We start from the raw sequence: 22,583 nt of genomic DNA, 5'->3' as shown, positions 1-22,583 counted from the left end.
AGTTGCAGACAAGATTTTGAAACCAATCTCTGGATTAATCTTGATTGCTTGCTCCTATTTAGAATTTTCTAGTTAAGAAATGCCTCCACTTGGTGTTGTGATTCAGCCTGAGGCTCCTCAGGGACCGGCTGGATCTCTGCCGGATCCATGCTCAGAGGAGGAGGACAGTGAACAGGAGGGGGAGGACCAGGCAGACGGGGGAGAGGAACGTCAGGAAGAGGAGGAGGGAGAGCAGCCTGAGACCCCCGGGGGGGGGGCTCTCTCCAGCTAGTAGCCTGGATTCATTGGATGAAGACGCACAGGCTATAATAGACATGAGGCAGCGACGAGCAGCTCAAAGACGGGGCCAATTAGAAAGGTATTTCCATCCCTGAATTGGCAACAGCTGGGTTTGGGTGTGGTTCTCCTCAGCAGGGTTGAAAAGGCAGGCCCGCCCTTACAGTCTTGTGGAGAGTTATCAATTGGGAGTCCTGTGACCTTGCTTCGATTCTCGGTGTCTCTGATCTTGGCTTGTGGCCTAGAAGTCTGGAAGACTTGGGGGAGGCGTGGGTTTTATTATCTCCAGCGTTGTTTTTGCCAGCAAGAATCCTGTTTTATTGCCTGGCCTTCGTGAAACCTCTGTGAAGCTTCATCGTGTTTCTGTCTGTAAGAACAGTTTTTGTTACCTGTGTTTGCTTTGAATTATATAAACTGCCTTTGCTTTTTACCAGTGTGTCTGGCTACTCTTTTTGGTTGGTGTTGGCGTCTGGGGGGACCCAGACAGAACACTTGGATATGCTATAAGAAAGCAGGAACTTTTTGTTTTTTTTAATGCACTATTGCTGAGTTTAATAATATTATCCTAATGCATTGGAAATCATGATGGCTCCTTTGTGGATGTCAGAGGAAATGTCCATTTCGACTCTATTTTCAAGGTTTTCTGGTAGCCTGGAATCTCTCTGCGTCTCTTTCATTTCTTTCATACTCAGGAGAACTGCGCCTGGACGACAGACCTCATCTTTTCCGCCGTCTTCTCTCTTTTCTTCCTCCACTTTCCTAAGACGGGACAATTAAAAGAGGGAGAGGAATTTAAAAGGCAGAGGGAGGAGGCAGTTTATTGATTGATTGATTGGATTTATATGCCGCCCCTCTTGGAGGACTCAGGGCAGCTTACAACATATCAAAAGACAATACAGTAGTACCCCTAAATACGAGCATATTTCGTTCCATAAGGGAGCTTGTATCTCGAGGCAACTCGTATCTGGAACAAATAACTTTTTTCCCCTCCGAGATAACCAAAAGCAAGGATTCTTGCGCCACCTAGTGGACGCTCGGCTCGTATCCTGAATTTGAGCTCCGGACTAGAACAGAAATGTCTCTCCCCTCGTGGCTCGTATCTTGAAATACTCGCATGTAGAGCAGCTCGTATCTAGAGGTACTACTGTATACAGTATAAATATCTAAAAATCCAATTAATTTAACTAATTTCTTCAAAAAAAACCTAATAACATTTAAAAATCATTCACTCCCGTTTGAATAACAGATGTACCTAGATTCGTTGGCCAGGGGGCTAGAGTCTAATGGCCCCAAAGTGGATGCCAAGTTTAAGGCATCCATTTGGCAAAGTAAAACAAATTATGGAAGGGCAGTTTGTTGCTGTGGTCAAGACACTAGACTGGAAAGCAGGAGATTTTGAGTTCTAGTGCTGCCTTAGACATAAATACAGGCTGAGTGACTTTGGGGCCAATCACCAGGAGATGGTGAATTCTAGTTTAAGATGGTGAATTGTAGTTCCATCTTAAGGATGAAAGCCAGCTGGGTGACTTTGGGCCGATCACCAGGAGATGGTGAATTCTAGTTCCATCTTAAGGATGAAAGCCAGCTGGGTGACTTTGGGCCGATCACCAGGAGATGGTGAATTCTAGTTCCATCTTAAGGATGAAAGCCAGCTGGGTGACTTTGGGCCGATCACCAGGAGATGGTGAATTCTAGTTCCATCTTAAGGATGAAAGCCAGCTGGGTGACTTTGGGCCGATCACCAGGAGATGGTGAATTCTAGTTCCATCTTAAGGATGAAAGCCAGCTGGGTGACTTTGGGCCGATCACCAGGAGATGGTGAATTCTAGTTCCATCTTAAGGATGAAAGCCACTGGGTGACTTTGGGCCCATCACCAGGAGATGGTGAATTCCAGTTCCATCTTAAGGATGAAAGCCAGCTGGGTGACTTCGGGCCGATCACCAGGAGATGGTGAATTCTAGTTCCATCTTAAGGATGAAAGCCAGCTGGGTGACTTCGGGCCGATCACCAGGAGATGGTGAATTCTAGTTCCATCTTAAGGATGAAAGCCAGCTGGGTGACTTCGGGCCGATCACCAGGAGATGGTGAATTCTAGTTCCATCTTAAGGATGAAAGCCAGCTGGGTGACTTCGGGCCGATCACCAGGAGATGGTGAATTCTAGTTCCATCTTAAGGATGAAAGCCAGCTGGGTGACTTTGGGCCGATCACCAGGAGATGGTGAATTCTAGTTCCATCTTAAGGATGAAAGCCAGCTGGGTGACTTTGGGCCGATCACCAGGAGATGGTGAATTCTAGTTCCATCTTAAGGATGAAAGCCAGTTGGGTGACTTTGGGCCGATCACCAGGAGATGGTGAATTCTAGTTCCATCTTAAGGATGAAAGCCAGCTGGGTGACTTTGGGCCGATCACCAGGAGATGGTGAATTCTAGTTCCATCTTAAGGATGAAAGCCAGTTGGGTGACTTTGGGATGATCACTAAGAGATGGTGAGTTCTAATTACACTTTAAGCATGAAAGTGAGCTCTCTGACTTTAAACTAATCACCAGGAGATGGTGAATTCTAGTTTAACCTTAAGCATGAAAGCCAGCTGGGTGACTTTGGGGTGATCACCAGGAGGCGGTGAGTTAAAAGCCTCGCCTTAGGCTTGAGACCAGCTGGGTGACACGTGAGCCAGTCCCTTGCTCTCAGCCCTAGAAAGGAGGGAATAGCAAACCACTTTTTGAAAAATCTCACCAAGAAAAACTGCACGATAGAGGTTGAAAAACATTGCATTAAATCAAGGGCCAGAGTTAATAGATCTTGGCTTTAATGGATTCAAAAATGTGACTTTTGATTTGCTTGCCATCGATCATCTCCCCAAACAATTCCAGTCCCCCCTCCCCTCCCACCATCCTTATGTAGGAAGGGTTTTCTAGATGCCATGAAACAAAGAAACCAGCTTTATTGTGGCTAACCTGCTCTCTGCGTCTCCTATTGTATCTGGTAGCGGTACATTTAACGTCTCGGGCAGGAAACAGGCAGCCATCCCAGAGATGATGGGGGCCGTAGCATAGATGACCAGGGGAAGGGATGGGAGATATTCGCTGGTCATCCTCACCAGAGGGGCCACGATCCCGCCAATACGTGCCATGGTGTTCCCAAAGCCCATCCCGGTTTGCCTGCCGTGCAACAGAGGGAAGGATTAAGTTTTACTCATCACTCACCAACTCATTTCTAGTGGATCGGGATACTCCCGATATGCCTTGCTCCTGGACAGGGCACTTGGAGTTATAGCGCAAGTCCTAGACTTACAACCACGAGAGTTGGAAAATTCACCTTGAAGCAGTAGGGTGAGACATACATGACCTTCCTTGCAGCATCCCCCTGGTCACATGATTTGCATGATAACTGACTCACACTTATGACAGTTGCAATGCCCAGGAGCCACGTGAACACATTTGGTGACCTTCTGGACAAGCCAAGTCAAGGGGGGGGAGGCCGATTCACTTAACGACCATGTTATTTAACAACTGCAGTGATTCACTGAAAAGAGTGGTGCAGTGCCCTAGAAGTAGAGCTCTTGCCTCACAATCAGGAGTTTTGTGAGTTTGATCCTAGGTAGAGGCAGCTGTTTCTCTCTTTGGGCACAATGAGAATAGATCTGCTGAACAAAACTCCGCATTGGCAACAGGAAGGGCAATGGGCCATAAACACTTTGCTAGCTCCATTCAGGGATTACATGGGTCGTTAAATGAGAATGATGAGTGACTCACTTAACCAATGTCATCAAATGGTGCAAAACTCCCTTAACAAATGTCTCGCTTAACGACATAAATTTGGGGCTCAGTTGTGGCCCATAAATTGAGGACTTCCTGCATTCTGTTCCTCTGAGACTTCCCTCTCTTTTAATTCCACAGCTAACGTTGCAACCAAAGTCACCCTTCCATGTTCTCGGAGGCAAACAGGCTGTTGCTAACATTATCCCAGAATATCGCTGAGTGGTACCTGATCACTGTAGGGTAGAGTTCCCCAGTGTACAAGAAGACACAGCTGAAAGATGCGCCTAGACATCCTTTCCCAAAGACAGCGAAGACGGTCCTCAGGATCTGCATATCTAGAGAAGGTCAGAAAACCAGTGGGTGTTGGTGTTGCCGTGACTTCGATTTATTGGTGAATGTGCTTAATCAGAAGCTAGATTACTTTGGAGGGTCTTGATGGGTCAGTCGGCACATCCCATAAAGCCGGAATATGTCTTCTTGATTTGGACACACATAAAAAAAAAATAGGTTGAATTTTAATCCACCGTGGCACCATGGAACAATACTACCCATTCGCTGAAATAAATTGGTGGTTCGAACGAAATGCGGAATAACATTGGGCATCCAACCTTGATAACTTGTGGTCCAAGACTTGTGGATTCTGGGAGTTGAAGTCCACAATCTGGTTACAAATCAATGTGATAAACACATATTTAAGTAAAAGGGAAAACAAAGAAATATTTATGAGACAAGAAATAAATTTAGAAAAGATACTAAGGGATAAGTATAAGAATATAAAAGCACAAACAGGTAACGTATATAGAGAATTATTACAAGCGGAAGAGCAAGTAGTAAAAGGACTGACGAGATATTGGCAGGACGAATTAGAAATTGATGAATGGGATATGGAAGGTATTAAATGAAAATATTAAAAAAATTAAAAACACAAGAATAAGAGAGATGAGAAGAAAAATACTACATAAATGGTATTATACACCAGTGCAATTAGCACGTTTTCAAACAACGAGGAAAGGAAATTGCTGGCATGGGTGCAAGGAAAAAGGAGTATTTTATGCATATGTTTTGGGAATGTAATAAAGTTCAAAAATTCTGGAAACAAATACAAATGGAAGTGAATAAAATTACGAATGGTAATTGGAAAATAACTAAGGAAGCGGCATTATTGATAAAAAATAGTGAGAATATGAAGAAATCAAAATTGCAGCGATAGAAAGTGCCCAGGCAACTATAGTGCTTGGGTGGAAAGATGACAATAAATGGACGATAAAAAATTGGTGCAGATACATGGCGGATCACATTCACTATGAAATTATGGAAATTAGACTGCATAATTATAATGAGGAGAAATTAGCAGCAACAATGAGGCGGTGGGAGAAGGTTAAACATTATATATTAACAACATCAGTAAGCGATGCAAATGTAAGAAATAAAATTCAATCACTCTATAAAGAATGAACAATGTAACCCAGAGACAAAGCAAATGAAGGATACAAAATGGATTCTTCCCTGGTGAAGGGATTTTTTTTTCTGCATGGTGATGGTACACTTTATGCTTTCTGTTTTGTTTTTTGTAAAATTCTAAAAAAATCAATAAAAATATATTTTTTTTAAAAAGTCCACAATCTTAAAGTTGGCAAGGTTGGACTCTCCTGATACAGTATTTACGGTTTTGGTTGCGCAAATGCATAGACAGACACTAGATGGCAGCCAAACCCAGTTTTCTCTGCCCCTTAGCTGCCCTCTGCTGGTCTTGAAAGGTGTTGCAGCTTTCATATTTTTGCCAGAAAATTAACTGCAAAAATAATTTTGCTTTGCAGAAATGAAATGATCGGTCAGTCCATTCCTGGAAACTCACCATGAGATACAAAGATGTTCCCTGCAATGGACAGCCCAGCTAAGATGAGGCTCAACGCTTGAGCGATGCGACGGCCGGAATAGCAGATCACAAGGAAAGACACCAACTTGGCCGGAATATCCACCGCGCCGAATATCACCTGGATAAGGTAGACGTTGACGCCAAAATTCTGCAGGTCCATCGCCAGACCATAATAGGCAAAGCTGGTGGAGAACCTGGAGTGGCCAATGGGATTAAGACGGTCACAATTCAAAGTGTTGGTTATGACCTATAGCCCTTCATGGCACCGGGCCAGATTATCTCCGGGACCGCCTTCTGCCGCACGAATCCCAGCGACCAGTTAGGTCCCACAGAGTGGGCCTTCTCCGGGTCCCATCAACTAAACAATGTCATTTGGCGGGACCCAGGGGAAGAGCCTTCTCTGTGGCGGCCCCGGCTCTCTGGAACCAGCTCCCCCCAGAGATCAGAATTGCCCCCACCCTCCTCGCCTTTCGTAAGCTCCTTAAAACCCACCTCTGCCGCCAGGCATGGGGGAATTGAGATACTCTTTCCCCCTAGGCCTTTACAATTTTATGCATGGTATGTCTGTATGTATGATTGGTCTTTATATAATGGGGTTTTAACTGCTTTTTTAGTATTGGATTTTGTTGTACTGTTTTACTGCTGTGAGCCGTCCCGAGTCTGCGGAGAGGGGCGGCATACAAATCCAATTAATAATAATAATAATAATAATAATAATAATAATAATAATAATAATAAAAGAAATGAAAGTCTCTATGGTGCTATTTAGCCCTGCCTTAGGCAACTGGGTGACTTTGGGCTGAGCACTAAGAGATTGTGAGTTCTAGTCCTGCCTTAGGCATGAAAGCCAATTGGGTGACTTTGAGCTGAACATAGAAACATAGAAGTCTGACGGCAGAAAAAGACCTCCTGGTCCATCTAGTCTGCCCTTATACTATTTTCTGTATTTTATCTTAGGATGGATATATGTTTATCCCAGGCATGTTTGAATTCAGTTACTGTGGATTTTTCTACCACGTCTGCTGGAAGTTTGTTCCAAGCATTTACTACTCTTTCGGTCAAATAATATTTTCTCACGTTGCTTTTGATCTTTCCTCCAACTAACTTCAGATTGTGTCCCCTTGTTCTTGTGTTCACTTTCCTATTAAAAACACTTCCCTCCTGGACCTTATTTAAGCCTTTAACACATTTAAATGTTTTGATCATGTCCCCCCTTTTCCTTCTATCCTCCAGACTATACAGATTGAGTCCATGAAGTCTTTCCTGATACGTTTTATGCTTAAGACCTTCCACCATTCTTGTAGCCCGTCTTTGGACCCGTTCAAACGCTAGGAGATTGTGAGTTCTAGTCCTGCCTTGGGCATGAAAGCCAACTGGGTGGCTTTGAGCCAGTCACCAGGAGATGATGAGTTCTAGTCCTACTTTAGACGTGAAAGAAAGCTGGGTGACTTTGGCCTAATCTCCCTCTCTCTCTCTCCCAGCCCAACCCACCTCAAAGGGCTGTTTTTTGTGGGGGGAAGAATATGTCACTTCTCTTGATATTGGAACAAGGAGATTTAGCCTTTGAAATTCCCCGTAGGAAAGGAACGCGGTGGAAATTCTTACAGGCAGTCCTCAACTTACCGACATTCATTTAGCGAAACCCTCCCCCCCCCTCAAAATCACAACAGCGTTGGAGAAAAAAGTCACTTGCAACCAATCCTCACCCTTGCAACCTTTATGCATTCGGACAATCACAGGATCAAAATCCGGGTCTTTTGGGCAGCCAGCAAGCCTGCGTGTATAACGATTGCAGCATCCTGGAGTCACACGACCACCAGGTGCAACCAAGCAAGACTGGAGGAAGCCAGATTTGCTATTCACTTAACAACGGCCCTGATGCGCTTAACAACCATGGCAAAAATAAAATAAAATAAAATTGGGCCATGTTCACTTAACCAACTGCCTCGCTTAGCAACAGATACTCTAGTTCAAATTGCAGGCGTAAGTTGAGGACCATCTATACTCACGAACCCAAGAAGAATGAAAACTTTGCTTTCGTTCCTGTGTTTCTTTGGGGGCTTCTTCCTCCTGCTTTGCTTACCAGACAAAGGAAAGGCACACGGTGATTCGGCGCAGGGATGGCGTCCGCACCAAATCAGCCACCGGGAACTTGGTGTTGGCTGAGGAATTATCGGTCTGGAGTTTGCTTTTCAAAACCTGGGAAAAGAAGCCGGAAAAGAAATGGCCGTTTATCTAATGCTGAGGTTTTTTTCTGGAGCTGAAATACCAGGGAATGGATTAAAGGATGGACATGTGAATTAATAAATGGATAGATGGATGGTTGGACAGATGGATAGCTTACTCAAAAAACAGTTCTTAATGTCCGAAAACAATGCAAGACTTACTTCAGCTGCATACAAAAAAAACCACAGGGAAAAACAAACAAAGACAACCTGGAATGAGCAAAGACGTTTCAGGAGTCCTTTCGAATCTTTGATGTGAACAGTAAGTCCCAGAGTTTTCACCTCCCGCTTGTCTGACAAAGCTGGGTTGAAAACTCCAAACGGCACAGAAACTTCGAAGCAGGAACCACAAAACAACACAGATAAACAGCCACAGTTTGCCTTGGCCCTTGTTCCCTTTTTATCCCTTTAGCCCTCATTAAGAGAACCACACCCAACCCAGGTGCTCCTATAGTGATTTGTAATAGTCCTTAAAGCGATCCCTTCTTTGCATAGCTCTTCGGCTACGTAGATCAGTGTATTGACCTGCAGACGAACTGAGCGAGGAAAGACTGTCCGAGGGACTGTAGGCCAAATGCCCTGAGCTGTCTGCTGAATCCTCCTGGCTGTCTGCCACATCTTCCTGGCTGTCAGCCAGGCTTTCACATTCACTTTGTGCCGCGTCTCTCCCATCTGTGGGAGCAACGGCTGGCCCAGGCCCAAACACAACACTTGCCAAGGAAGCAACACAACCACGCTACTTTTTGGATTTCATACCTCCAGGCTGAGCTTCTCTTGGCAATCCCTTTTCCCGTTCATCCAAGCCACCTTCTGCAGTTCTTTGAGTGCCCGGTCGAGTTTGCCCACCGTGGCATACCAGCGGGAAGATTCCCTGAACCACCTGCGCGAGAAAGAAATGAAGGGCGGTGGAGACAGAGGGGGCCTGGGCCGATCTCCACCTTCTACGTTTCATCCTACGGGTCTCTTTCTCAACCCGCTCTCACTCTGTCCTGCTTTCCCCTCTTTCGGTCCAGTTTCGATATAACTCCAAAGTAAATTCAAACTTCTCTGAAATTAAACTGTCCAGTTAGGAAGCAACACTGATTGACAATAAATTTCACATGTTGTCAGCACATTCATGGCACCGGACCAGAATATCTCCGGGACCGCCTTCTGCCGCACGAATCCCAGCGACCAGTTAGGTCCCACAGAGTTGGCCTTCTCCGGGTCCCGTCAACTAAACAATGTCGTTTGGCGGGCCCCAGGGGAAGAGCCTTCCCTGTGGCGGCCCCGACCCTTTGGAACCAACTCCCCCCCAGATATCAGAGTTGCCCCCACCCTCCTAGCCTTTCGTAAGCTCCTTAAAACCCACCTCTGTCGTCAGGCATGGGGGAATTGATACTTTCCCTCCCCCTAGGCTTATAAAATTTATATGCTAGTATGTATGATTGGTTTCTAAATTGGGGTTTTAAATTAACTTAAATATTAGATTTGTTTACATTGTATTATTATTGCTGTGAGCCGCTCCGAGTCTGCGGAGAGGGGCGGCATACAAATCTAATGAATGAATGAATGAATGAATGAATGAATGAATGAATGAATGAATGAATAAATAAATTCAACTTTGTACAGAACAAAGTAAAGTATTCCGTGAGAATATTTCATTCATTCAGATCTAGGATGGGTTCTTTGAGTGTTCCCTTTATTTTTTTGAGCAGTGTAGTATTCCTGAGTCTGCGGAAAAGAGAGGCATAGAAATCAAATAAGTAAGTAAGTACATACTGTTCTGTCGGGCTCTCTGGTAGAATCCTCCCAAAAATTCACAGGTACAAATTTCAGACACACACACACGTTTGAAAATTCAAAACAATGTTCTTTATAATGAAAATTCACTTAAACCAAGCCCTCTTTTGGTATAGCAAAGAGCACTCGTCTCCAAACAAACTGGTAATTTGTACAAGTCCCTTATCAGTTCTGTGATACTTAGCTTGCAGCTGTGAGGCAATTCACAGTCCTTCTTCTTTCACAAAATGAAACACACTTTGCCCTGGTTTAGTTTCAAAATCAGCACACAAAAGGTCAAAGTCAGTAAAGCAGTCATGAAACACAACGATCAGATAATCCTCCGCAATGGCCAAACCCACAGGCTGCTCTTTATAGCAGCCTCACTAATGACCACAGCCCCACCCAACCACAGGTGGCCTCATTTTCTTTGATAATAATCTCTCAGTTGTTGTTGCCTATGCATCGCTCTCCGCATGCGTGGCTGTATCATTAACTCTTGTTCCGAATCCAAGGAGGAGCTAGATAATTGATCTCCTTCTGAGCTGTCTGCCACACACTCCTCCTCCCTGTCACTCATGTCTTCTTGGTCAGAGGAGCCTTCATCAGCAGATTCCACCGGGGGCAAAACAGGCCTGCAGCATGTGGATGTCTCCCCCACATCCACAGTCCTTGGGGCAGGAGCTGGGCCAGAGCTAACCACAACACATACATACATACATACATACATACATACATACATATTCTCCCTTAACTTTAATTTTCATTATTAATCTATCCATTTCTGCACAATCTCCAGTCCCAGTTTCTCAGGTAGGGAAATAAATTTCCCGCTCTTGCCGTATGGAATCTTTGGTTGCAAAAAGGATGGAAAAACCACCTACCAGCCGTAGAGGAAGAAGGCAAAATAGGGGAGGGAGACGGCTAACTGAAGCCAACGCCAGTCCCGGATGGCGTACGCCACTCCTGCGAGGATAAACTGCCCAAGGCTGTAGCTGTACCCGGTCACCATGCTGACTGTGGCTCGAGAATGCATCGGCGTCCACTCCACAGCTGGAAAATAGATCAACAGACTTGGAAGGGACCTTGGAGGTCATCTACTCTGACCCCTTGCCCAAGCAGGAGACCCTACACCATTTCTGACAGATGGCAGTCAAATCTCTTCTTGAAAAGCCTCCAGGATTGAATTTCTTTTTTCTTTTGAAAAATACTTCATTAATTATTTACATTAAAAAAGAAAGTAGGCAAAGCAACAATACAACATTTATAGAGTGTGTATACATAAAAATCTGTAGAGATAAATGAGTGAAGATTGGACTTAATCCCTGGATAGTTCAGTGGATTTCACGCTGGCTGAAGCATAGACATCAGAGAGTTATTGTTAATGGCGAGTATTCTGAGCAGAGACAGGTTACAAGCGGTGTGCCACAAGGGTCTGTTCTGGGTCCTATTCTTTTTAACATGTTTGTGAGTGACATATGGGAAGGTTTGGTAGGGAAGGTTTGCCTATTTGCCGATGACTCTATGTGCAATAGGGTTGATATTCCTGGAGGGGTCTGTAATATGGTAAATGATTTAGCTTTACTAGATAAATGGTCAAAGCAATGGAAACTGCAGTTTAATGTTTCCAAATGTAAAATAATGCACTTGGGGAAAAGGAATCCTCAATCTGAGTATTGCATTGGCAGTTCTGTGTTAGCAAAAACTTCAGAAGAGAAGGATTGAGGGGTAGTGATTTCTTACAGTCTCAAAATGGGTGAGCAGTGTGGTCGGGCGGTAGGAAAAGCAAGTAGGATGCTTGGCTGCATAGCTAGAGGTATAACAAGCAGGAAGAGGGAGATTGTGATCCCCTTATATAGAGTGCGGGTGAGACCACATTTGGAGTACTGTGTTCAGTTCTGGAGACCTCATCTACAAAAAGATATTGACAAAATTGAACGAGTCCAAAGACGGGCTACAAGAATGGTGGAAGGTCTTAAGCATAAAACGTATCAGGAAAGACTTCATGAACTCCATCTGTATAGTCTGGAGGACAGAAGGAAAAGGGGGGACATGATCGAAACATTTAAATATATTAAAGGGTTAAATAAGGTCCAGGAGGGAAGTGTTTTTAATAGGAAAGTGAACACAAGAACAAGGGGACACAATCTGAAGTTAGTTGGGGGAAAGATCAAAAGCAACATGAGAAAATATTATTTCACTGAAAGAGTAGTAGATCCTTGGAACAAACTTCCAGCAGACGTGGTTGGTAAATCCACAGTCACTGAATTTAAACATGCCTGGGATAAACATATATCCATCCTAAGATAAAATACAGGAAATAGTATAAGGGCAGACTAGATGGACCATGAGGTCTTTTTCTGCCGTCAGTCTTCTATGTTTCTATGTTTTATATATGGGTTATTTTTGGTATCAGAGCTTAATATTTACACCTGCTGAGTGGCAGGATAATTGATTTTGCAGCTTGTTCATTTATAGCAGTATTTTTCCCTTAATTGTTACACATATATCTTGTTAACCTTTCCGTTAACGTATCCGTTTCTCTGAGATTATTTTCATTTCCTCTATGGTATAGTAGTGCCTTGTAACGACAACATTTCCTCTTAATAACAGTTTAATTTTCCTCTCTAAAATTGGTAACTTGAATAACTTTATCGTTATTCTCATTGTTCTTTTCTTTTATTTTGTTTTTAGTAATCCAGATATACTACCTGCCCCAAGTTTTGTGGAATTCCTTAATATCTTTGTCCTGTAGTTCATATGTAAGCTTTGTCACTTCTACTACCTCATATATTTTTGTTATTAAATTAAACATTGTTGGGACGATTTCCTGTTTCCAGGTTTGCGCTTATATAATTCTTGCCGCGGTCGTTATATGTAGGATCAGATGCCTGTCATTTATTGTAACTTTATGTCTAATTATTCCAAGAAGAAAGAGTTCCGGTTTTAATGGTATTAATTGAATTTCTGAAGGCAACGAAGCAGTGGAAGTGATGTGCCGGTGTCTGGAGGCTGTTGGGGCCTGGATGGGTGTCAACAGACTCAAACTCAACCCAGACAAGACGGAGTGGCTGTGGGTTTTGCCTCCCAAGGACAATTCCATCTGTCCGTCCATTACCCTGGGGGGGGAATTATTGACCCCCTCGGAGAGGGTCCGCAACTTGGGCGTCCTCCTCGATCCACAGCTCACATTAGAGAACCATCTTTCAGCTGTCGCGATGGGGGCATTTGCCCAGGTTCGCCTGGTGCACCAGTTGCGGCCCTATCTGGACCGGGAGTCATTGCTCACAGTCACTCATGCCCTCATCAACTCGAGGTTCGACTACTGTAATGCTCTCTACATGGGGCTACCTTTGAAAAGTGTTCGGAAACTTCAGATCGTGCAGAACGCAGCTGCGAGAGCAGTCATGGGCTTACCTAGGTATGCCCATGTTTCACCATCACTCCGCTGTCTGCATTGGCTGCCGATCAATTTCCGGTCACAATTCAAAGTGTTGGTTATGACCTTTAAAGCCCTTCATGGCACTGGACCAGAATATCTCCGAGACCGCCTTCTGCCGCACGAATCCCAGCGACCGATTAGGTCCCACAGAGTGGGCCTTCTCCGGGTCCCGTCAACTAAACAATGTCGGTTTGTGGGCCCCAGGGGAAGAGCCTTCTCTGTGGCGGCCACGACTCTCTGGAACCAACTCCCCCCGGAGATTAGAACTGTCCCTACTCTCCCTGCCTTCTGTAAACTCCTTAAAACTCACCTTTGCCGTCAGGCATGGGGGAACTGAAACACCTCCCCCGGGCAGTGTTCCCTCTAATATTTTGGGGAGGTGGGCAGAAAAGTATAGTGTCTGAGCGGCAGTCCCTTTGGGACTGGGCGGCACAGAAATAATAAATAAATAAATAAACAAACAAATAAACAACCCACCCTGTTTTGCCTCAGAGAATTTCAAAATAAAATACTGTCCTGTGTGTCTATAATAGTGAGCTCATAATAGGGCAACTCTATCAATATCAAAATGCCACTTAAATAGTTGAGCTAGTTTCAAACTAGATTTTGATTTTCTTTCTCTCTTCCTTACTCCCATTCTTTTTCTTTCTCTTTTCCTTCCTCTCTTTTTTCTATCTGTTTTTCTCTCTTCCTCTCTCTCTCCTTCCCTCTCACTCTTTCCCTATCGGCTTCTGGGCAGGTTTGGAAAACTCTGAGTTGATGATGATTTTTAAGTGAGCGATTGCTCACTGCTCAGCTTAGAGGGAACTATGCCCCCGGGTATGTACAATTTATGAATGGTATGTTTGTGTGTGTGCTTGTTAGTAAATGGGGTTCTTTTTTAAACTTTTTAAAATATTTTAAATTTATTTGGATTTGTTACGATTGTTATATTTTGCTGTGAGCCGCCCCGAGTCCGCAGAGAGGGGCGGCATACAAATCTAAATAATAAATAAAATAATAATAAATAATAAACTTCTGTTCTATGGGTTGATTGTTCCCATTGTCTGGAAATTCCTCCTTATTTCCAGGTTGAATCTCTCCTTGGTCAGTTTCCATCCATTGTTCCTTGTCTGGTGCTTTGGAAAATAGCTTGACCCCCCCTTGCTTCTCTCTGTGGCAGCCCCTCAAATATTGGAAGATGTTCTCATGTCTCCCCTGGTCCTTCTTTTTATTAAACTAGACATGCCCAGTTCCTGCAACTGTTCATCGTATGTTTTAACCTCCTGTCTCTTCATCATTTCATCATCCTGGCTATTCTCTGCACTGTTTCCAGAGTCTCCCCATCATTTTATAGTGTGGTGACCAGTATTCTAGGCGTGGTCTTACTAAGGTTTAGTATTAGCATCTCACTTTATCTTGATTGTATTTGAATGGTCTGTTTTACCCAGACTGAGTTCTATATCGTATACATTCCTATATCTCTTCTTCTATTCTTTCATTGATATGTTCTATTACTATACCTTCTTTTCTATTATTTCTTAGATATATTTTACTATGAGTATCTCCTCTATAACCTTCACCATGTATTTTGCTATGTGTATATAGATATATACCCATTAAAACCCTCATTGTGTATTGGATAAAATAAATAAATAAAATATTTGCATTTAACCAGGTGATGGAATGAACGTTTTATGGATTGATGCAATGAGTTCAAATTTAAATTAGCCCTCTATAGCAAGTTTGGACCCAGTGTTTAATTGATCTGATCAACATATTGGGTGAATCCAGAATGGTGGATAGAGAAAATGAAAGCGGATATATATCGGTAGTTTAAACTCTGGACTTTTTATTTATTTATTTTGTCCAATACACAATGAAGGGTATAGAGGATATACTCGTAGTAAAATATATCAGGAAAAGAATAGAAGAGAAGATATAGGAATAAAATATATCAATGAAACAATAGAGAAAGGATATAGGAATAGAAAAAAAAAGAGATATAGGAGAGACAATAGGACAGGGGACGGAAGGCACGCTAGTGCACTTATTCTCGCCCCTTACTGACCTCTTAGGAATCTGGAGAGGTCAACCGTGGATAGTCTAAGGGTAAAGTTTCTACTACGGCTTGACTTCCGGGCTCCAATCCTTCCCCGCAGGGAGGCGGAACCAATGAAGATGTTCCGCCCCAGACGCCTGATGGACCCAGAGGGCTTTCAGACGGCGCTTGGGGTTATTCCAGAGGCACTCGTCCACAGTTCGGCGGAGTCTCTCGCGGAGGCCTGGAACAGGGCTGCGGCGGAGGCTCTTGACCGGATTGTGCCTTTGCGACCTCTCCGTGGCGTTAGACCCCGTAGAGCCCCATGGTTCAACGAGGAGCTCTGGGAATTGAAACGCCAAAAGAGACGTCTAGAGAAGCGATGGAGGAAGAGTAGGTCTGAATCTGATCGAACACTTGTAAGAGCTTTTATTAAGACTTACAAAGTGGCGCTCAAGGCGGCAAGATGCGCGTACCATGCCGCCTTGATTGCATCAGCGGAATCCCGCCCGGCCGCTCTGTTTAGGGTGACCCGCTCCCTTCTCAACCAGGGGGGAGTTGGGGAGCCCTTGCAGAGTAGTGCCGAGGATTTTAACACGTTTTTCGCTGATAAAGTCGCTCAGATCCGGGCCGACCTCGACTCCAATTGTAAAACAGAGTCGACTGACAACGAGTCAGTCGAGGTGACTGGGGCACGTACTTGTCCACCTGTCTGGGAAGAGTTTGATCTGGTGACACCTGATGAAGTGGACAAGGCCATTGGAGCTGTGAGTTCCGCCACCTGTTTACTGGATCTGTGTCCCTCCTGGTTGGTTTCGGCCAGCAGGGAGGTGACACGGAGCTGGGCCCAGGAGATTACCAACGCTTCCTTGGGGAGGGGAGTTTTCCAACACTCTATAAAGAAGCGCTTGTGCGCCCCCTCCTCAAGAAGCCCTCCCTGGACCCAGCCGTACTTAATAACTATCGTCCAGTCTCCAACCTTCCATTTATGGGGACGGTTGTTGAGAAGGTGGTGGCACTCCAGCTCCAGCGGTCCTTGGAAGAGGCTGATTATCTAGGTCCCCAGCAGTCGGGTTTCAGGCCTGGTTACAGCACGGAAGCTGCTTTGGTCGCGTTGATGGATGATCTCTGGCAGGCCCGGGACAGGGGTTTATCCTCTGTCCTGGTGCTCCTTGACCTCTCAGCGGCTTTCGATACCATCGACCATGGTATCCTTCTGCACCGGCTGGAGGGGTTGGGGGTGGGAGGCACTGTCCTCCAGTGGTTCTCCTCCTACCTCTCTGGCCGGTCGCAGTCGGTGTTAGTGGGGGGTCAGAGGTCGGCTCCTAGGTCTCTCCCTTGTGGGGTGCCTTAGGGGTTGGTCCTCTCCCCCCTGCTATTTAACATCTACATGAAACCGCTGGGCGAGATCATCCAAGGACATGGGGTGAGGTATCATCAATATGCTGATGATACCCAGCTCTACATCTCCACCCCATGCCCAGTCAACGAAGCGGTGGAAGTGATGTGCCGGTGCCTGGAGGCTGTTGGGGCCTGGATGGGTGTCAACAGACTCAAACTCAACCCGGATAAGATGGAGTGGCTGTGGGTTTTGCCTCCCAAGGACAATCCCACCTGTCCGTCCATTACCCTGGGGGGGGGAATTATTGACCCCCTCAGAGAGGGTCCGCAACTTGGGCGTCCTCCTCGATCCACAGCTCACATTAGAAAACCATCTCTCAGCTGTGGTGAGGGGGATGTTTGCCCAGGTTCGCCTGGTGCACCAGTTGCGGCCCTATCTGGACCGGGACTCATTGCTCACAGTCACTCATGCCCTCATCACCTCGAGATTCGACTACTGTAATGCTCTCTACATGGGGCTACCTTTGAAAAGTGTTCGGAAACTTCAGATTGTGCAGAATGCAGCTGCGAGAGCAGTCATGGGCTTACCTAGGTATGCCCATGTTTCACCATCACTCCGCAGTCTGCATTGGCTGCCGATCAGTTTCCGGTCACAATTCAAAGTGTTGGTTATGACCTTTAAAGCCCTTCATGGCATTGGACCAGAATATCTCCGAGACCGCCTCCTGCCGCACGAATCCCAGCGACCGATTAGGTCCCACAGAGTGGGCCTCCTCCGGGTCCCGTCAACTAAACAATGTCGGTTGGCGGGCCCCAGGGGAAGAGCCTTCTCTGTGGCGGCACCGGCCCTCTGGAACCAGCTCCCCCCGGAGATTAGAACTGCCCCTACTCTTCCTGCCTTCCGTAAACTCCTTAAAACCCACCTTTGCCGTCAGGCATGGGGGAACTGAAACATCTCCCCCCTGGGCACGTTTAATTTATGCATGGTATGCTTGTGTGCGTGTCTGTTAGTATATGGGGTTTTTTAAATCTTCAAATATTTTAAATTTAGTCGGATTATTTATGATTTGTTCCACTTGTTGTGAGCTGCCCCGAGTCTTCGAAGAGGGGCGGCATACAAATCCAAATAATAAATAAATAAATAAATAAATAAAGTGTTGGGTTAGGGGATGGCACTAAAGAGTCTGGTAATGAGTTCCACACTTCAACAACTCGATTACTAAAGTCGTATTTTTTACAGTCAATTTGGATCGGTTAATATTAAGTTTGAATCTGTTGTGTGCTCTTGTGTTGTTGTGGTTGAAGCTGAAGTTGTCGTTGACAGGCAGGACGTTGTGGGCTGATATTGTGGGCAATATTTAGATTATGTTTAAGGCGTCGTAGTTCTAAGCTTTCTAGACCCAGGATTGATTCATTTTATAGAGCACTTTATAGAGTTTAATCTCTCCTTGGTCAGTTTCCATCCATTATTCCTTGTCTGGCCCTCGGGTACTTTGGAAAATAGTTTGACACCCCCCCCCCCCCTCTCTGTGGCAGCCTCTCAAATATTGGAAGACTGCTTTTGTGTCTCCCTATGCCGAGTTCCTGAAACTGTTCTTTATATAATTTTTGCCTCCAGTCCCTTAATCATCCTGGTTGCTCTTCTCTGCACTCTTTCTAGAGTCTCAACGTCTTTTTTATAGTGTGGTGACCAAAATGGACCTATGTCAGAGTTTCTCAAACTTGGCTTCTTTGAGATACGTGGACTTCAACTCCCAGAATCCCCCAGTCAGCATACTTTAAGATGGATGGGGCTTCGATTCCCAGAATTCTCCAGCTAGCCTGCTTTAATGTGGGTGGACTTTGACTCCCAGAATTCCCCAGCTAGCCTGCTTTAATGCGGCTGGACTTCAACTCCCAGAATTCCCCAGCTAGCCTGCTTTAATGTGGGTGGATTTCAACTCCCAGAATTCCCCAGCTAGCCTGCTTTAATGCGGCTGGACTTCAACTCCCAGAATTCCTCAGCTAGCCTGCTTTAATGCAGCTGGACTTCAACTCCCAGAATTCCCCCGCTAGCCTGCTTTAATACGGCTGGACTTCAACTCCCAGAATTCCCCAGCCAGCCATTTTGCAGGAGGCATCGTATTTGGAGTTGCCAGAGGGAGAGAACTTACACAAGGACACACAGTTGAGGCCAACCCCGGAAAGGGCCATGCCGGTTAGGAAACGCAGGGCACAATAAGCGCTAAAGCTGGGTGCAAAGGCTGTGCATGATCCAGAAACCGCCATCTGGAAACACGACCAGAGAAGCAAAGCTTTTCGCCCGAATCTACAAGAAGGAAAAATAAATTAACCGGGTGTGTTTGTGGCGCTGTGAAAATCTCATGCAGGATGTGTGTGTGTTGGTGGTGTGTCCTGAAGAAGAATAAAGGGGAGATGGATGACCAGAAGAAAGTACAGATAGTCCTCACTTTACGACCATGAATTTAGTGACCATTCAAAGTCACAATGGCATTGAAAAAAGTGATATAGGAGCGGTCCTTGTACTTATGACCGAATGGTCATCACCTGACCAAAATTTGGATGCTTGGCAACTATTTATGACAATTACAGTGACCCGGGATCACCTGATCCCCTTTTGTGACCTCTATGGCGTAACCAGATTCACTTAACAACTGGGACTAAGCTAATAATTGCAGTGATTCACTTAACGACTGTGGCGAGAAAGGTCATAAAATGGGGCCAAACTCACCTCACAACTATCTTCCTTAGCAGTGGAAATTGTGGTCATAAATCAAGGGCTAACTATACGGAATTAGTTCAGTGACTCAAGAGCCTTTCAATCCTAATTTTTATTAAAAACACAAGGCTAAAAAATAAACACGGACTAAAGGAAAAGTGTAAGAAAAGATGAATATATGTTCATCTGTTTTGGGGGACAAAATGATGAGGGGGTTGTGCTATATGTCTCTGTGTGTATATGATTTGTAGATGGATAGATTATTGAGAGAGAGATGGAGAGAGAGACAGAGGGAAGGAGGGAGGGAGGGGGAAAGAGACAGAAAAGAGGGAGGGAGGGAGGGAGAGAGAGAGAAAGGGAGGGAGGAATGGAGAGAGAGAGAGAGGAGGAAGGGAGGGGGTAGAGAGAGAAAGGAGGGAGGAATGAAGAAAGAGCCAGAGAAAAGAGGGATGGAGGGATGGAGAGAGAGAGAGACAGAAAGAGAAAGGGAGGGAGAGAGAGAGAAAGGAGGGAAGGATGGAGGGAGGGAGAGAGACGGGGGGAGGGAGGGAGAAAGAAGGGAGGGATGAAGAAAGAGACAGAAAAGAGGGAGGGTTGGAGAGAGAGAGATAGATAGAGAAAGGGAGGGAGGAATGGAGAGAGAGAGGAGGAAGGGAGGGGGTAGAGAGAGAAAGGAGGGAGGGAGGGATGAAGAAAGAGCCAAAGAAAAGAGGGAGAGAGGGATGGAGAGAGAGAGAGAGACAGAAAGAGAAAGGGAGGGAGAGAGAGAAAGGAAGGAAGGATGGAGGGAGGGAGGTAGAGAGACGGGGGGAGGGAGGGAGAAAGAAGGGAGGGATGAAGAAAGAGACAGAAAAGAGGGAGGAGGGTTGGAGAGAGAAAGGAGGGAGGGATGGAGAGAGAGAGAAAGAAAGAGAAAGAATGAATAACCCCCTCATCATTTTGTCCCCAAAACAGGTTTGCTTGAAAAAGTTTCTCTCAACAAGATATCGCTGTGGCATTAGACTTTGAATCAATTTTTGATGGATCCGTTGTGACATATACCAAGTTTCCAATGATGGTCAAAAGAAGCTGGCTTCTTTTTGATGGAAAAAAACCCCAATCTACTTCTTACTTGTCAGAGAGGCCCCCGAAGACGATGGCACCCACCAGCACCCCGGCCATGTAGATAGACTGAGCCAGCTGCTGGAGGCTCCGGGAATCGCACACTAAGTCCCACTGCAGGATGACAAGAATGGAAATACAGTATCATCATCCACAACTCCAGGGATCTTCAAACTTGACAATGTAAGACTTCAACTCCCAGAATCCCTCTCTCCCTCCCTCCATCCGTCCCTCCCTCCTTTCTGTCTCTGTCTCTCTGTCTCTGTCTCTCCCTCTATCTCTCCCGCCCTCCCTCCTTCTGTTTTCTATTCAGGTCTGTTCCATTCCATTCCTCTATCCTATCCTATCCTATCCTATCCTATCCTAACCGGCCGATAAGGTCCCACAGAGTTGGCCTTCTGCGGGTCCCGTCGCCTAAACAATGTCGTCTGGCGGGCCCCAGGGGAAGAGCCTTCTCTGTGGCGGCCCCGGCCCTCTGGAATCAACTCCCCCCGGAGATTAGAACTTCTCCCACCCTCCTTGTCTTCCGTAAACTACTTAAGACCCACCTATACCGCCAGGCATGGGAGATTTGAGACACCTTTCCCCCAGGCTTATTATAATTTATGTTTGGTATGTATGTGCTTTTTGGTTTTTAATTATGATAGGGTTTTTAGGGTTTTTTTTAATATTAGATTTGTGCCAGTATAATATTGCTTTTATCGTTGTTGTGAACCGCCCCGAGTCTTCGGAAAGGGGCGGCATACAAATCTAATAAATTATTATTATTATTATTTATTATCCTATCCTATCCTATTCTGTTCTTATTTCATTCTAATCTAATCTGTTCCCTCTTCTCTACTTTTCTCTTCCCTTCTCTTAATTCTATTCTATTCTATTCTAATTCTATTCTATTCTTATTTCATTCTATTCTATTCCCTCTTCTATTCTAGAATAGAATAGAATAGAATAGAAAATAGAATAGAGTAGAAAATAGAATAGAATAGAATAGAATGGAATAAGAATAGGGGAAAGAATAGAATGGGCCGAGAAAGAACAGAACATCTTCCACCAGGTGGGTAAACCACCCTCCTTCTTACCTCGGTTACAATGGTAGACGTGAAGACCGTCCCTTCGTAGTTCCACCCATCCAGACACGGTTCCTGTTTGGCCTCCGTTGGCTCCCGTCCCGTCGAATTAAACTCCAACAGCTGCCATTGCGGGGTGACAAAACGCCAGCACTTCTCCGGCCTCCAGGTCCCATCCTGGGGCACGAACGCCCTGAGCAGCGCCTGGCAATCTGCGTTTCCCGTGGCGTTCCCCTCGGCGCACGCCTTGCTCGAGGCCACCCGGCAGTGATGCCCGGGCACCGCTGCCGTGAAGTTCTGCAACAGGTTGTGAGCTGCCATCAGGAGCATCGGGAAACACAACAGCGCCACGTTCAAGACTTGGAACCGTCCCATGCCGCCTGCTTGGTCCAGAAGTTCCGCAAACGCCATGGCACAACGACGGAAGGATTCCGTGGACGGCAAAGTCGGCTTTACCGGCGGGGAGATGCCCGTCTTGGCTACTTTGCAGGACTGGAACGAAGACAGAGCGAAGAGAGGACGCGTCGGAGGGGACCCAGCGGGTTACGCAATGCCCGCCGGACTCCCGCCGGGCCCATCTGTTCTGGCGTTGAAAGGGGAAACCGGTTGCGGGAGAAAAGTCCTCGTTTCTCCCGCTGGCTGGGAAAACAGATTCAGCTGTGCGTTCTTTACTTTTGCTTTTCCCCCGGGTGTGTTTTGATTTCACTCCAGTTCTTTCCCTGCCCCTCCAGGAATGAACGGGGCGAGCTGAGGTGCGGGAGTTTCGGATTGTGAAAGTCCGCTTTGTTGGTTTCGGATTGCTTCCCGCCGGGATCATCTCCTGCCGAATTAAGCTAGCTTAGCTGCTTTTTTCCCCTCTTGGGTTTTGGGAGAGAGATGCAAAGAAAGAGAAGCAGGATTTATTTCTCGGGGATGTTGGTAAGGTAGCAACGGCGGGGTCAGTCCAGGCCAAGTCGAAGAAATTAGATTTTTTTTTTTGGTCCTTCTAAGTCGTT

General features: G+C 45.6%; 2 protein-coding genes across 2 annotated transcripts in view; one reads left to right on the top strand and one right to left on the bottom strand.

The window, feature by feature from the left end:
* DPF2 (double PHD fingers 2) overlaps nucleotides 1-22,583 on the top strand; it is a 110,146-nt gene that overhangs the window by 65,472 nt on the left and 22,091 nt on the right. Inside the window, exons 11-13 of the transcript XR_011560503.1 lie at nucleotides 4,175-4,380; nucleotides 5,854-6,039; nucleotides 20,375-20,704. The gene's annotated coding sequence lies outside the window, so the exon portion shown is untranslated. The remainder of the gene's footprint in view (nucleotides 1-4,174; nucleotides 4,381-5,853; nucleotides 6,040-20,374; nucleotides 20,705-22,583) is intronic.
* Nucleotides 837-21,999, bottom strand: LOC139175451 (solute carrier family 22 member 6-A-like). The gene is made up of 10 exons (XM_070766576.1): nucleotides 21,601-21,999; nucleotides 20,532-20,635; nucleotides 18,855-19,009; nucleotides 10,783-10,951; nucleotides 8,894-9,017; nucleotides 7,996-8,111; nucleotides 5,892-6,106; nucleotides 4,263-4,371; nucleotides 3,233-3,436; nucleotides 837-1,035 (listed from the first exon to the last, which is right to left on the bottom strand). Exons 1-10 carry the CDS (start codon nucleotides 21,997-21,999, stop codon nucleotides 837-839), a joined length of 1,794 nt encoding a protein of 597 aa, XP_070622677.1.

This window comes from Erythrolamprus reginae, chromosome 13 (assembly GCF_031021105.1).
Source record: "Erythrolamprus reginae isolate rEryReg1 chromosome 13, rEryReg1.hap1, whole genome shotgun sequence".
NCBI lineage: Eukaryota > Metazoa > Chordata > Lepidosauria > Squamata > Dipsadidae > Erythrolamprus > Erythrolamprus reginae.
Note: the sequence above shows the minus strand (reverse complement) of the source record. Positions and strands in the feature narration are given on the sequence as shown.

Excerpts from the sequence above, each read along its gene's own strand:
- LOC139175451 (XM_070766576.1), bottom strand. The coding sequence starts at position 21,999 with ATGGCGTTTGCGGAACTTCTGGACCAAGCAGGCGGCATGGGACGGTTC. Across the intron at positions 19,010-20,531 it reads TTCGGGGGCCTCTCTGACAA|ATTCGGGCGAAAAGCTTTGC; the intron begins GTAAGAAGTAGA and ends TCCTTCTTGTAG. Across the intron at positions 10,952-18,854 it reads CCTCAACTGTGTGTCCTTGT|CTGTGGAGTGGACGCCGATG; the intron begins GTAAGTTCTCTC and ends TCTATTTTCCAG.